General features: G+C 46.1%; 1 protein-coding gene across 1 annotated transcript in view; it reads left to right on the plus strand.

Moving 5' to 3' along the window:
• The window catches only part of LOC137564483 (proton-coupled amino acid transporter 1-like), a 131348-nt gene that overhangs the window by 57919 nt on the left and 58160 nt on the right, over positions 1-15269 (plus strand). Inside the window, exons 7-8 of the mRNA XM_068278391.1 lie at positions 9124-9342; positions 12255-12353. Coding sequence (XP_068134492.1) covers positions 9124-9342; positions 12255-12353 — 318 coding nt within the window. The remainder of the gene's footprint in view (positions 1-9123; positions 9343-12254; positions 12354-15269) is intronic.

Consider the following 15269-nt stretch of genomic DNA (forward strand, 5'->3'; position numbering starts at 1 on the left):
CTTCCTGTCACTGGTGTTATATTTGGTTGAACTTGATCAGTAACTGAAACTCTTTGATGGAAGACCCCCCAAAATATTAAATCCTAAAAGTCAAGCAACTTCTTGCCTCTCTATAATTGGCTGAAAGACGCGGAAGTAAATAGCTTGTCAGGTCGAAACTATCAAAGGCAAGTAGAAGGTCGGCTTAAAGGACTTCCGAGGCCAAAATCCGGGCCCAAAACATAAAAAAAGTTAGCTACCTTCATGGCTTTGTAAGGCACGGAGGACGCCGTCCGCGCCCTCCGTGCCGTTCCGCCTGGTCCCCTCTGGTGAATAGCCCCCCGAAAGGCTGCGACCCCACGGTCCGGGTCGGCATCTTTTGCCCCTATAAAGATGGCCGCCGGAGCTGGGGGGTTGGCCCTAGAGCTGCGCAGCCGCAGGCGGAACGGCACGGAGGGCGCGGACGGCGTCCTCCGTGCCTTACAAAGCCATGAAGGTAGCTAACTTTTTTTATGTTTTGGGCCCGGATTTTGGCCTCGGAAGTCCTTTAAGGATTTTCTAAAGCAATGAAGTCTTCTAGCGGCTTAAAGAGGTATTCTTTACCAAAACTATAAAATTTCAGTAACTAACTACTTAAGTGCATAAAAGAACATTTAAAAGCATTCCTAAGTATCCCCTGTGTGTAAAAACATTTATTTTCACTGCAAAGAGCAGTACAGGCTTGCTTATCTCTGGCTAATCGGCAAATACAACCATTGCTGGCCAGAAGACACTCTCTGCCTGTGTCTTCACTCTGCTCCCCTCCCCCTGCTGAATAGATCAATCGCTCCGGCACCAGCTGAGTCACTTCAGCAGAAAGGAAGGAGGAGGAGGGGCAGAGTAAAGACACAGGCAGAGAGATATTCTTGCCGGCAATTATTACATGTGCTGATTAGTCAGAGATAAGCAAGCCTCTATTGTAAATAAACTTTTTTACACACGGGATGCTTGGAAATGCTTTCAAATGATCTTTTATGTACCTAAGAGTAGTTACTGAAATTTTTAGTTTGGGAGTGTAATCCCACTTTAACCTCTTCCCAAAGACAAAACCTTGAGTACAGTGATTGCACCGGAAAGGGGAGGGGGCACCGGAAGGGGGAGGGAGCACGTTGCCAGGACAAGTGAGCAAACAAATCTAAGTTGTCCTGCTTGTTGTATAAATTAAATTGCTAGGATTGTGTCAGTGGTACCTCACAAAGGGGGCTAAAAGCAGAGGCACCTCTTACATAACAGTGGCGTGGATCATTAGCACCACTTGCCCAGGAAGTGAGGGGGAGGAGCTACACTGGCACATGGCATCGGATTTCTGATGTCTGTGGCCACAAACAGTGCCCAGCCTTGGGGTTGAGTCTGTCATGCCTTTTTCTGGAGCCTGCATACATTATGTGCGCTCTTGCTGCCACCTTGTGGAGAAAGAGGTTGTCTCAAGTTGTAAATATATTCTTGAACTAACAGTTCTCCGACAATGCTCTTTAAAAAATGCGTAAGGACTGGCATGAAAGTGATATGGAAATCGTACGGTGCAGTCACTGTTATCGCCCCGTGTACAGGCCACTGCCGTCGCTCTATAAGGTATAGCCTCTGATCCTTCCAGAGTTTACTGAATCAGGCTCTTTAGGGACCTATTTAGAATATTTTTAATTTGATTTCTAAAGTAAAGGTTTCAATCCTTAAGTTAATGACTGAATCCTAAACTTAAAGACAGGATGTTATATTACAGAGAGGAATGCAACTGATAACGGCTGTAAAGTGTGTGAGGAGTTATCACCTAGCAGCAGCTGTTGTTAAGTGGAGCGTTAAAGTGGCCACACATTATAGACTTGGCTGATTAGCCATCAGATTCGATCATTATTATTGAATCTGATGAAAATCGGTGCTACCAAGAACATGCCTGATCAACGATTTAACCAATTTCGGCTAAAAATTGGTCAAACTGTCGATCGGGCATGTTCTTGGCAGTACCAATTTTCATCAGATGCAATAACGATTGAATCTGATCATTAGATTCGATCATTGGCGGCACAGATTTTTGTCAGATTCGATAATTGTCGAATCTGATTATCCATTGGCCACCAAGTCTAATGATGTATGGTCACCTTAAAGAGAATCTGTATTGTTAAAATCGCACAAAAGTAAACATACCAGTGCGTTAGGGGACATCTCCTATTACCCTCTGTCACAATTTCGCTGCTCCCCGCCGCGTTAAAAGTGGTTAAAAACAGTTTTAAAAAGTTTGTTTATAAACAAACAAAATGGCCACCAAAACAGGAAGTAGGTTGATGTACAGTATGTCCACACATAGAAAATACATCCATACACAATCAGGCTGTATACAGCCTTCCTTTTTAATCTCAAGAGATCACTTGTGTGTTTCTTTCCCCCTGCAGCTATCTTCCACTGAAGTGTCAGGCTGTTTCTTCCTGCAGAGTGCAGACAGCTCTGCCTGTATGTAATTCCTCAGTATGTGAAAGCCCAGCCAGCTCAGAGGAGGATTTATCCAGCTTGTACAAGATAATAGAGCAGAGAGAAGCTGCCCTAATCTAAATAATACATAGGCAGTGTGCAGAAAGGGGCCTGGAGGGGGGAGATGCATCACAGAACCACAACACTGAAGAACTTGGCAGCCTTCCAGACACAGGCTGACAAGTCTGACAAGAGAGAGATAAGTTGATTTATTACAGAGATGGTGATAGTAGAATGTGCTGCAGTTAGCCAGAACACATTAGAATAGATTTTGGAACTTGTAGGATGGAAGAAAACCGGATGAAATTTTTGTTACGGAGTCTCTTTAACACTCGTAAACTTACCACACATCGATCAGTATTTTATTTTCCTTATTATCACTAGCATGATCGTAGTGAACTGTGGCCAATTGTCTGAGAAATTGATACCGTAATTGTGGCAATGCAGTTATAGATTCATTAATGACTACACTTATTGGCCAAAATATTAAATCTTATTAAACATTAATGAGAACCTGAACTGAAAATAAAAAGTAAAAATAACCATACACAGGTCCTACTTACCTTCATTGTAGTCTACTCCTCAATCTCTTTCTCCTCTCCTGCAACCTGTTTGTCCACTGTGATCAATGGAATTCTCCGTCCTCCATGTTAAAAATGTCCATTACGCCATAACCGCTTCCTGGTCAGCCCACTGTTGCACTGTAATATTATCACCCACTTGTGCCATAGGGAAACATGGGCATTACCTTGCACATTCAGTTGTAACTGACAGCAGCTGATACATAATTGACAGCAACTGGTATATTTCACTTCTGACAAAATATTGTCAGAAATGGATGAGATCACTGTAAGAAGAAAATGGTGAGCTTCTGAGAGGAACTGATGGTGAGGTTAGTATGTAATACTCATTTACAGCTACGTCATGTGTTTATTTTAAATAATTTTACACACTTCAGGTTCCCTTTAAGGCTGAAGCTAAAATAATAAATCTCGTGTTAAAAGCTTCTACCGGCCCCCTGCAGCTCTCATGTCCTGCGCCGTCCTACGATCCTCCGTTCCCCGCCACCAGTCCCGGCCTAACGCGGCATCTCATCCAACAGCGGGCGTGTGTGCTCGCTCCTGCGCGTGTCATCAGAAGCTTACTGCGCAGGTGTAGTACAAGAAAACTTCGTACTGTGCAGTAAGCTCCAGATGATGCGAGCATTATTTGTCTTGTTAGACGAATAATTGCCTGGTGCCGGCGGCGGGAACGGTTGATTGGAGGAGGACAGCGTGGGACATACAGGGGGCTGATAGAAGCCCCTCGCAAGTGTCAGATTTTATTTTCAACCTCCCCCTAGAGAACCCCTTTAAGGTGAACCCGAAGTGAGAGGGATCTGACGAGATTAGCTGAATGCTTGTTTCTGGTGACCCTACTGCAGCCAAATAGATCAGCAGGAGTACCAGGCAACTAGTATTGTTTAACAGGAAATAAATGTGGCAGCCTCCATATCTCTCCCACCTCAGGTTCACTTTAAATTTCCCATCATAATAGAGCACATTAATAGCTGGTAAAATTGTGTACATGAGGTAGTTTATAGGGTGAAATGTTTTATCTGTATTATTAAATCTATAAGAGGTCATCCAAGGTCCCCATCCGGCAACATATACAACAGTCTGGTTCCCAAAGAGGGAATGGGGATAACATACCTAATGTGTAAGCTGACCAAATATCATAAGCAGCCACATAACTTTGCTGTCAACAATCCGCTGGGTATAATTATTTCTGTATAGTGAGTCCACTATGTCGCTGATAAGCGGGAAAATTCTGAGCGGTTTAGTGACCACTTCCTCGGAGGATCCGCAAACATTATGGAAATGTGGCGCTGAGAAAAGCTAAGAGTTCAGGTTATAGAAAACAGAGAGGGGAAGGGGGAGCGAAAGCTAAGAGGTGGGGGTGGGGTAGGTAAGGGAAGAGAGGCGGAGTAAAAGAGAGGAGGAGCAATCAATAAGAGTGCAAAATAACTTTTTTTTTTATTTTTTTTTAAATGTAAAATTGTCTCCTGGTAGAAAACTCAGGAGAAAAAACAGGCACATTTGCAATTCAATTTTTCTCTTGAGTTTTCTCACGAGTTATGTTTTCACTTGTCATAAAATGCCAGCAAGCAAGCAAGAAAATATTCAGCATAATTTTGATAGCACTTTTTAACCAACTTTAGGTACTCCTCCAATTGTGAAATGCTTAAAGTGGATCCGAGATAAACTTTTATTCATTGCATAATTGTGTTCCTATCATATAGTTTATAGGGCATTCCTCAAGCCAAATACTTTTTTTTGTTTTAATACTCTAATTCCCTATAAACTACACAAGCCACGCCCACAGCTCCTTTTGTGCCTTGTCACTGTAGTAAGGGCTTATGGGAGCTCAGTCTGGGCAGGAGGAGGAGGAGGTTACTAGCCAGAGATTTCAGAGGCAGAGGGGAGGAGAGGGGAGTGAATTTACACACAGGCAAGCTGATAGCATCTCCAGCCCTCAGCCTGTGACAATGTGACAAACAGAACATGGCTGCCCTCATTGTATCACAGGAATAAATAATCATAAACTGTTGAAGCTGTTTGCAGCTAGATTTGCTGTGTAAACTATCTAAACTTTAGATAAGATATATAGACCAGTTACTTGTTATAGTTAGTTTTTCATCTCGGATTCGCATTAAAAAAATTATCTTAAAGGGACTCGGAGATTAAACTAAGAAAAGATTTTATACGTACCTGGGGCTTCCTCCAGCCCCATCCACCTGGATCGCTCCCACGCCGCCATCCTCCGCTTCCTGTAGCCGCGAGAACCGGGTCCCGTCACTGACATCATCGGAGCCAGCCTACGCAGGAGGAGTGCGCCCTCTACGTATCTCTCCTGCAGCTGCTGGTGAGATACGCAAACAGCGCACTTTTCTTACGCTAGACTGGATCTGACTGACGGAAGTGCGGGGACCCGGTATCAGAGCTGCGGGCAGCGGAGGACGGAGGCGTTAGAGCGATCCAGGCGGATGGGGCTGGAGGAAGCCCCAGGTATGTATGACATCTTTTCTTAGTTTCATCTCTGGTTTACTTTGAAGAGAGAATATGATAATTATCTCTTAGGAGATAAGTCAGAAGAAAAAGTGAATTGCATATGGGCCCCGGTGTCCTAAGCAGGCCCAGAAATGGTCTGCACACAACAAAAATACAATGAAATTTTAACCAGGGATTGATTGTCCTTTAAAGCGGAACTGTAGATACAAAATAAACACATTGTTTCACTTACCTGTGGCTTCCCCAAGCCCCCAGCAGCCGTCCTGTCCCGCGCCGCCTCTCGACGAGTCTCCGTTCTCCCGCCGCCAGCTACTTTCGGTGTCGCCGCCGGGTCACTGCGCCTGCGCGGCTCTGGCCACGCGTATCCTTTCTTCACGTCTCCCGCTATTGCAGAGGGGAACGCGAAGAAAGGATACGCTTGGCAGGGCTGCTCTGGCCTCGACTTACAAGTCGAGGGACGGAGCGGCGGCGGGAGAACGGCGGCTCGGGCAGGACCAGCGCGGGACAGGACGGCTGCTGGGGGCTTGGGGAAGCCCCAGGTAAGAGAAACAATGTGTTTATTTTGTATCTACAGTTCCGCTTTAACTTTCTTACTTTCCTATTAGTTTTTCCCTCTCGTCTTTGCCCTCTTTTTTCCCCCCTTCTTTCTCTCCTTCTTAACCCAGAAGTGAACTTCATCCCAATCAGTAGCTGATACCCCCTTTCCCATGAGAAATTGTTTCCTTTTCTGCAATAGGTCATCAGGGGGCTCTGCATGGCTGATATTGTGGTGAAACCCCTCCCACAGTGTGATGTCATGGCCATGGTCCTGACAGTTAGCTGTCTGTGAGCCTTGCTGCATTGTGGGAAATAACAGCTTTTTTTTCCAACTGCCAAGCAAGCAGTATCTCCCTCTGTGCATAGAACTCTCAGTAACAAACATTCCGTGCAGATCCCCTGCCAGCAGTAAAAATGTCACCATGTGATAAATGTCAGAATGTAAATCAGGGAGAGGAAAGATTTTAAAATGGGCAAACACTGACTAAAGCTATAAATTAATATTGTTAAAAAACAAAACAAACTATTTTATGTTATTTTAACTACAGTTCCTCTTTAAGAGTTGCTTGTTTTTGTTTGTTGTTTTGTTTGTTTTCTTGCCTCTACCATGCACTGTACCATCTGCAGTAATACCATTATAATGTCTACCATGCACTGTAACATCTGCAGTAATACCATTATAATGTCTACCATGCACTGTAACATCTGCAGTAATACAATTATAATGTCTACCATGCACTGTAGCATTTGCAGTAATACCATTATAATGTCTACCATGCACTGTAACATTTGCAGTAATACCATTATAATGTCTACCATGCACTGTAACATCTGCAGTAATACCATTATAATGTCTACCATGCACTGTAACATCTGCAGTAATACCATTATAATGTGTACCATGCACTGTAGCATTTGCAGTAATACCATTATAATGTCTACCATGCACTGTAGCATTTGCAGTAATACCATTATAATGTCTACCATGCACTGTAGCATCTGCAGTAATACCATTATAATGTCTACCATGCACTGTACCATCTGCAGTAATACCATTATAATGTCTACCATGCACTGTAACATCTGCAGTAATACCATTATAATGTCTACCATGCACTGTAGCATTTGCAGTAATACCATTATAATGTCTACCATGCACTGTAGCATTTGCAGTAATACCATTATAATGTCTACCATGCACTGTAACATCTGCAGTAATACCATTATAATGTCTACCATGCACTGTAACATCTGCAGTAATACCATTATAATGTCTACCATGCACTGTAACATCTGCAGTAATACCATTATAATGTCTACCATGCACTGTAACATCTGCAGTAATACCATTATAATGTCTACCATGCACTGTAGCATTTGCAGTAATACCATTATAATGTCTACCATGCACTGTAGCATCTGCAGTAATACCATTATAATGTCTACCATGCACTGTAACATATGCAGTAATACCATTATAATGTCTACCATGCACTGTAACATCTGCAGTAATACCATTATAATGTCTACCATGCACTGTAGCATCTGCAGTAATACCATTATAATATCTACCATGCACTGTAACATCTGCAGTAATACCATTATAATGTCTACCATGCACTGTAACATATGCAGTAATACCATTATAATGTCTACCATGCACTGTAGCATTTGCAGTAATACCATTATAATGTCTACCATGCACTGTAACATCTGCAGTAATACCATTATAATGTCTACCATGCACTGTAACATCTGCAGTAATACCATTATAATGTCTACCATGCACTGTAACATATGCAGTAATACCATTATAATGTCTACCATGCACTGTAGCATTTGCAGTAATACCATTATAATGTCTACCATGCACTGTAACATCTGCAGTAATACCATTATAATGTCTACCATGCACTGTAACATCTGCAGTAATACCATTATAATGTCTACCATGCACTGTAACATCTGCAGTAATACCATTATAATGTCTACCATGCACTGTAGCATTTGCAGTAATACCATTATAATGTCTACCATGCACTGTAACATCTGCAGTAATACCATTATAATGTCTACCATGCACTGTAACATCTGCAGTAATACCATTATAATGTCTACCATGCACTGTAGCATCTGCAGTAATACCATTATAATGTCTACCATGCACTGTAACATCTGCAGTAATACCATTATAACGTCTACCATGCACTGTAACATCTGCAGTAATACCATTATAATGTCTACCATGCACTGTAGCATCTGCAGTAATACCATTATAATGTCTACCATGCACTGTAACATCTGCAGTAATACCATTATAACGTCTACCATGCACTGTAACATCTGCAGTAATACCATTATAACGTCTACCATGCACTGTAACATCTGCAGTAATACCATTATAATGTCTACCATGCACTGTAGCATCTGCAGTAATACCATTATAATGTCTACCATGCACTGTAACATCTGCAGTAATACCATTATAACGTCTACCATGCACTGTAACATCTGCAGTAATACCATTATAACGTCTACCATGCACTGTAGCATTTGCAGTAATACCATTATAATGTCTACCATGCACTGTAGCATTTGCAGTAATACCATTATAATGTCTACCATGCACTGTAACATCTGCAGTAATACCATTATAATGTCTACCATGCACTGTAACATATGCAGTAATACCATTATAATGTCTACCATGCACTGTAACATCTGCAGTAATACCATTATAATGTCTACCATGCACTGTAACATCTGCAGTAATACCATTATAATGTCTACCATGCACTGTAACATATGCAGTAATACCATTATAATGTCTACCATGCACTGTAACATCTGCAGTAATACCATTATAATGTCTACCATGCACTGTAACATCTGCAGTAATACCATTATAATGTCTACCATGCACTGTAACATCTGCAGTAATACCATTATAATGTCTACCATGCACTGTAACATATGCAGTAATACCATTATAATGTCTACCATGCACTGTAACATATGCAGTAATACCATTATAATGTGTTCCTTTCTCTTGTAGGTGGTAGAAGCTGCTAACGGCACCACCAATGATTGCAGTTCCAATAGGACGGTGGTGCTGAAAGCCAGTATGGACTCCAGATTGTACATCCTCTCCTTCCTGCCCTTCCTCATCCTGCTGGTCTTCATCACCAACCTGCGCTATCTCTCCTTCTTCTCACTATTCGCCAACCTGGCCATGCTGGGGAGCGTCGTCATGATCTTCCAGTACATCGGACGGGTGAGTGCTGCAACCGGTCTCCATACTTCAGTGCAATGCCACACTGCTCCACACGTATGCTAAATCCCACACTGCTCCACACGTATGCTAGATCCCACACTGCTCCATGCTTCAGTGCAATCTCACACTTCTCCACGCGTATGCTGAGCCCCCGCACTTCTCCACGCGTATGCTGAGCCCCACACTTCTCCACGCGTATGCTGAGCCCCCGCACTTCTCCACGCGTATGCTGAGCCCCACACTTCTCCACGCGTATGCTGAGCCCCACACTTCTCCACGCGTATGCTGAGCCCCACACTTCTCCACGCGTATGCTGAGCCCCCGCACTTCTCCACGCGTATGCTGAGCCCCCGCACTTCTCCACGCGTATGCTGAGCCCCCGCACTTCTCCACGCGTATGCTGAGCCCCCGCACTTCTCCACGCGTATGCTGAGCCCCCGCACTTCTCCACGCGTATGCTGAGCCCCCGCACTTCTCCACGCGTATGCTGAGCCCCCGCACTTCTCCACGCGTATGCTGAGCCCCACACTTCTCCACGCGTATGCTGAGCCCCCGCACTTCTCCACGCGTATGCTGAGCCCCACACTTCTCCACGCGTATGCTGAGCCCCACACTTCTCCACGCGTATGCTGAGCCCCCACACTTCTCCACGCGTATGCTGAGCCCCACACTTCTCCACGCGTATGCTGAGCCCCCGCACTTCTCCACGCGTATGCTGAGCCCCCACACTTCTCCACGCGTATGCTGAGCCCCACACTTCTCCACGCGTATGCTGAGCCCCCACACTTCTCCACGCGTATGCTGAGCCCCACACTTCTCCACGCGTATGCTGAGCCCCCGCACTTCTCCACGCGTATGCTGAGCCCCCACACTTCTCCACGCGTATGCTGAGCCCCACACTTCTCCACGCGTATGCTGAGCCCCCGCACTTCTCCACGCGTATGCTGAGCCCCCGCACTTCTCCACGCGTATGCTGAGCCCCCGCACTTCTCCACGCGTATGCTGAGCCCCCGCACTTCTCCACGCGTATGCTGAGCCCCCGCACTTCTCCACGCGTATGCTGAGCCCCCGCACTTCTCCACGCGTATGCTGAGCCCCACACTTCTCCACGCGTATGCTGAGCCCCACACTTCTCCACGCGTATGCTGAGCCCCCACACTTCTCCACGCGTATGCTGAGCCCCACACTTCTCCACGCGTATGCTGAGCCCCCGCACTTCTCCACGCGTATGCTGAGCCCCCGCACTTCTCCACGCGTATGCTGAGCCCCCGCACTTCTCCACGCGTATGCTGAGCCCCACACTTCTCCACGCGTATGCTGAGCCCCACACTTCTCCACGCGTATGCTGAGCCCCACACTTCTCCACGCGTATGCTGAGCCCCCGCACTTCTCCACGCGTATGCTGAGCCCCCGCACTTCTCCACGCGTATGCTGAGCCCCCGCACTTCTCCACGCGTATGCTGAGCCCCACACTTCTCCACGCGTATGCTGAGCCCCACACTTCTCCACGCGTATGCTGAGCCCCCACACTTCTCCACGCGTATGCTGAGCCCCACACTTCTCCACGCGTATGCTGAGCCCCCGCACTTCTCCACGCGTATGCTGAGCCCCCGCACTTCTCCACGCGTATGCTGAGCCCCCGCACTTCTCCACGCGTATGCTGAGCCCCACACTTCTCCACGCGTATGCTGAGCCCCCGCACTTCTCCACGCGTATGCTGAGCCCCCGCACTTCTCCACGCGTATGCTGAGCCCCCGCACTTCTCCACGCGTATGCTGAGCCCCCGCACTTCTCCACGCGTATGCTGAGCCCCACACTTCTCCACGCGTATGCTGAGCCCCACACTTCTCCACGCGTATGCTGAGCCCCACACTTCTCCACGCGTATGCTGAGCCCCACACTTCTCCACGCGTATGCTGAGCCCCACACTTCTCCACGCGTATGCTGAGCCCCACACTTCTCCACGCGTATGCTGAGCCCCCGCACTTCTCCACGCGTATGCTGAGCCCCCGCACTTCTCCACGCGTATGCTGAGCCCCCGCACTTCTCCACGCGTATGCTGAGCCCCCGCACTTCTCCACGCGTATGCTGAGCCCCCGCACTTCTCCACGCGTATGCTGAGCCCCCGCACTTCTCCACGCGTATGCTGAGCCCCACACTTCTCCACGCGTATGCTGAGCCCCCGCACTTCTCCACGCGTATGCTGAGCCCCACACTTCTCCACGCGTATGCTGAGCCCCCGCACTTCTCCACGCGTATGCTGAGCCCCACACTTCTCCACGCGTATGCTGAGCCCCACACTTCTCCACGCGTATGCGGAGCCCCCGCACTTTCTCCAGCCCCCTGTACTCTTTGTGCTCCCTTGCTGCCCTCCCGGGGGGCGGCTCAGTACGTCTGCAATCTCCCCCAGTGAAAGGCTCCATTCGGCCCAGTCCTGCGTATGCGAGGCCCGGCCGTGCACACACCTTATCATGCTCTTGTCTCTAGGGGTGCTCTGCGTCTGCGCAGGAGGTGCAGAATGCTCCCAGCAGTGCTGCCCGACTGGAGCTTATGAACAGGGTAGATTGCAGAGGAACGCAGCCGAGGGCGTACATGGGACTGGAGAAAGCCCAAATAAATATCAATTCTTTTCTCCTTTCGTCTCTGGTTCTCTTTAAGACTCTCTCTAATGAAGCTCACTTGTAATTAGCCTCGTTAGGGATGAGGTCATGGATTTCCTCCTTAATGAGGGATGACCATTCCTCTGCATTGTATGCGGATCTGAGCCGCTGTCTGCATCGTTATCAGTGGATTGGTTTTTTCTGTTTCCGTCTCGGAGGCAGAAAGTCCGACAGCCCCCCAGCGGCTTCTGTCAGCCCCGAGTCATGCAATCCTGCTTTATAAGTCTGTGTAGTAATTCCTGCTTCTTCTAGGATATGCCGGACCCCACTCATCTCGCCTACTCTGCCGGCTGGAGGACCTACCCGCTTTTCTTCGGAACCGCCATCTTTGCCTTCGAAGGCATTGGAGTGGTAAGTGACGTTATCATAGCATATCGGGCAGCACGGTGGCGAAGTGGTTAGCGCTCTCCCCTTGCAGCGCTGGGTCCTCGGTTTGAATTCCATCCAGGACACTGTCTGCATGGAGTCTGTATGCTCTACCTGTGTCTGTGTGGGTTTCCTCCGGGCACTCCAATTTCCTCCCACATCCCCAAAACATACAGATAATTTAATTGGCTTCCCCCTGAATTGGGCCTAGACTATGATCCTTACTCCACATGATATAAACATAGGACTATGGCAGGGATTAGATTGTGAGCCCCTCTGAGGGACAGTTAGTGACAAGACAATATACTCTGTACAGCGCTGCGGAAGATGTCGGCGCTATATAAATACTAAATAATAATAATCATAGCAACCCTGAAGTGACAATAAACTCATAAGAGAAACAATTGTTTCATAGTCCTAATGCTGAATAGGATTTTCCTGGAATCCCACAGATTTATTTTATATTTAACCATTTAGCAACCAATGTATTTATTTATAGTTTGGAGTACTGGAGAGAGGCACCCCAAACGTGGCTTGACAGATAGATAGAACAGTACTTTATTTGGCCTGAGGAAGTGGACTGGGTCTTGTTGCCTGTGCTTGTGTATTACTATCACATTTCTTTTTCTAAAGTGATTTGTCATCTGAGGTAAGCCACCTCTTCTTTTTTTTTTCAAATTTTATTGTTTTTAAAGTGGTTTATACACCAACTGGGCGCCTCTTCACCTCCTAATGTATTTAGAGGCTTGCAAGTGCTTCAGGCTAATTTCATTTTAGCACATTCTTTTATTTCTTACTTGTTAAATTTCCTTGCTTCGAATTAGTCCAGCTGTAATGTGTATTTATGGCCACTTGTCACTAGGGGGCAGTGTGAGACCATAACAGAGGACTTCTGCCTTCAGTTTCTTCTGCTAGAGAGAGATCAAAGTATTCCAGGAATTTACAGCACAATGAGTTCTGCCGACTGAGGTCCCAACCAATGCACTCATCTTAAATGAGATCACTCTATTGAAGCTGCTGAGGGGTTTAAAGCTTACATTTTCATTGTTTCAGGGGAAGTATGACCGGTTTAATGTTTTAAATCCTCTAGCTTGACCTGTTGACCCCTTTTGTCCTTTTCTCTGCCAGGCAGGAGTTTATGGCCTGTAATGAGTTATCAGTTAGGAGGGACAGAAAGCATTCAATTACCTTCGCTTCTGAATGCTGTCTGCCATCTTCCGCAGTGCCTGGGTATGTCCTATAATGATGGACTACATCTCCCAGCATGCACTGTGGCAGCCGGGGCCGGGAGTGTCGGCAAACTGACGCTCCTATCGAGCATTTCTTGTTGGGAAACTGCCGCAATTTGGAACAGGCTAGGTGATTAAAGCAACACATGTTCACTTTGAACTGCAGCTAAACGGGATTTCCCTCTTCTTAGGTAAGTATCTGTTCAATTGTTTTTTTACAGGTTTCTATTGACTTTAAAGAGCATTTTTCCAGAGACAGAATAACATATTTATACATACCTGGGGCTTCCTCCAGCCCCATCAGCCTGCATCACTCCCACGCCGCCTTTCTCCGCTGCCTCTGTCCGCCGTTACTGGGTCCCGTCATTTCGGCCAGTAGAGTCAATTGACGCAAGCGCAGTGTGCTCCCTCCTTACTGCGCAGGCGCACGCGTACAGAGCCGGAGGGAGCCCCTGTCCATGCGGAACAATGGCCGCGTCTGGCGGAAGTGACAGGACCCGGTACCGGCGGATAGAGGCAGTGGAGGATGGCGGCGTGGGAGCGATCGAGGCTTATGGGGCTGGAGGAAGCCTCAGGTATGTATAACATTTTTCTTTCATTTTTAAAATACGTTTGTCTCTGGTTCCCTTTAATGATAAGCAGGCATATTAAAACGTCCTGCTAGAGCCTCTTAACGACTCCAGGACATTTTTATAAGTTAAGTAGCGCTGCTGCCACTGTGTGCGTTTGTTCTAGCGTGCATGCATGTGAGATCAGTGGGGAAAAAAAACACCCCACAAAAAAATACACCTTTATTTCCAAATACTATATTGTCACCATACTTTGTACTAGGGACATAATTAAAATCTTCTGATAACCAGGGCAAATAGGCAGATGAAATGTGTGGGTTTTATGTACCGTAGCAGTGTTTTATATTAACCACTTTACCCCCACCCGTACGAATTTCTCCGTCCCTTTTTCCATCCTTTAACCCCCAGGGACGGAGAAATCCGTACTTTCCGCGCTCCCGCCGCTGCCTGCGCTCCCGCTCGCTCTAGCGCGCATTCCCGTGGGTAAACACGCCGCCGGCCGCTCGCCCGGGGATCAATGAACGGGAAAATCCATTCCCGTTCGTTGATCTAAGCCCCGCAATGATCCGCTGCTTTTCCGCTAAGCAGCGAGATCATTGTGAAAAAAAAAAAAAACTTACCCAGCCTCCTTGTACTTCCTCCAAGCGTACGGAAGGACGCTTGGAGGTCGCATTAAACAAAAAGTTACTGGTGCTATCTTGTGGCCAAATAGTAAAACTACACCCTAAACATTTTTCACATACAAATGAATTAGTTATACACAAAAAATTAACTCATTACCTCCCACACTCCCCATTTTTTTTTTTTTTTTTTTTTTTTTGTAATAAAATTTTTTTTTAAAAAATTTACAATTAAAAAAAATACATAAATAGTTACCTTAGGGACTGAACTTTTTAAATATTTATTTCCAAATAAAATATTGGCACCAAACATTGTGATAGGGACATAATTTAAACCCTTTTAAATACATAAAAAATAAAGTAATTACTGAAAACAAATATCAACCCCAAAAAGCCTAATTGGTGGTGAAAAAAACAAGATATAGATCGTTTCATTGTGATTAGTAGTGATTAAGCTATTGGCAAATGAAAGGGATGAGCACT

The sequence above is a fragment of the Hyperolius riggenbachi genome, chromosome 3, assembly GCF_040937935.1.
Source record: "Hyperolius riggenbachi isolate aHypRig1 chromosome 3, aHypRig1.pri, whole genome shotgun sequence".
NCBI lineage: Eukaryota > Metazoa > Chordata > Amphibia > Anura > Hyperoliidae > Hyperolius > Hyperolius riggenbachi.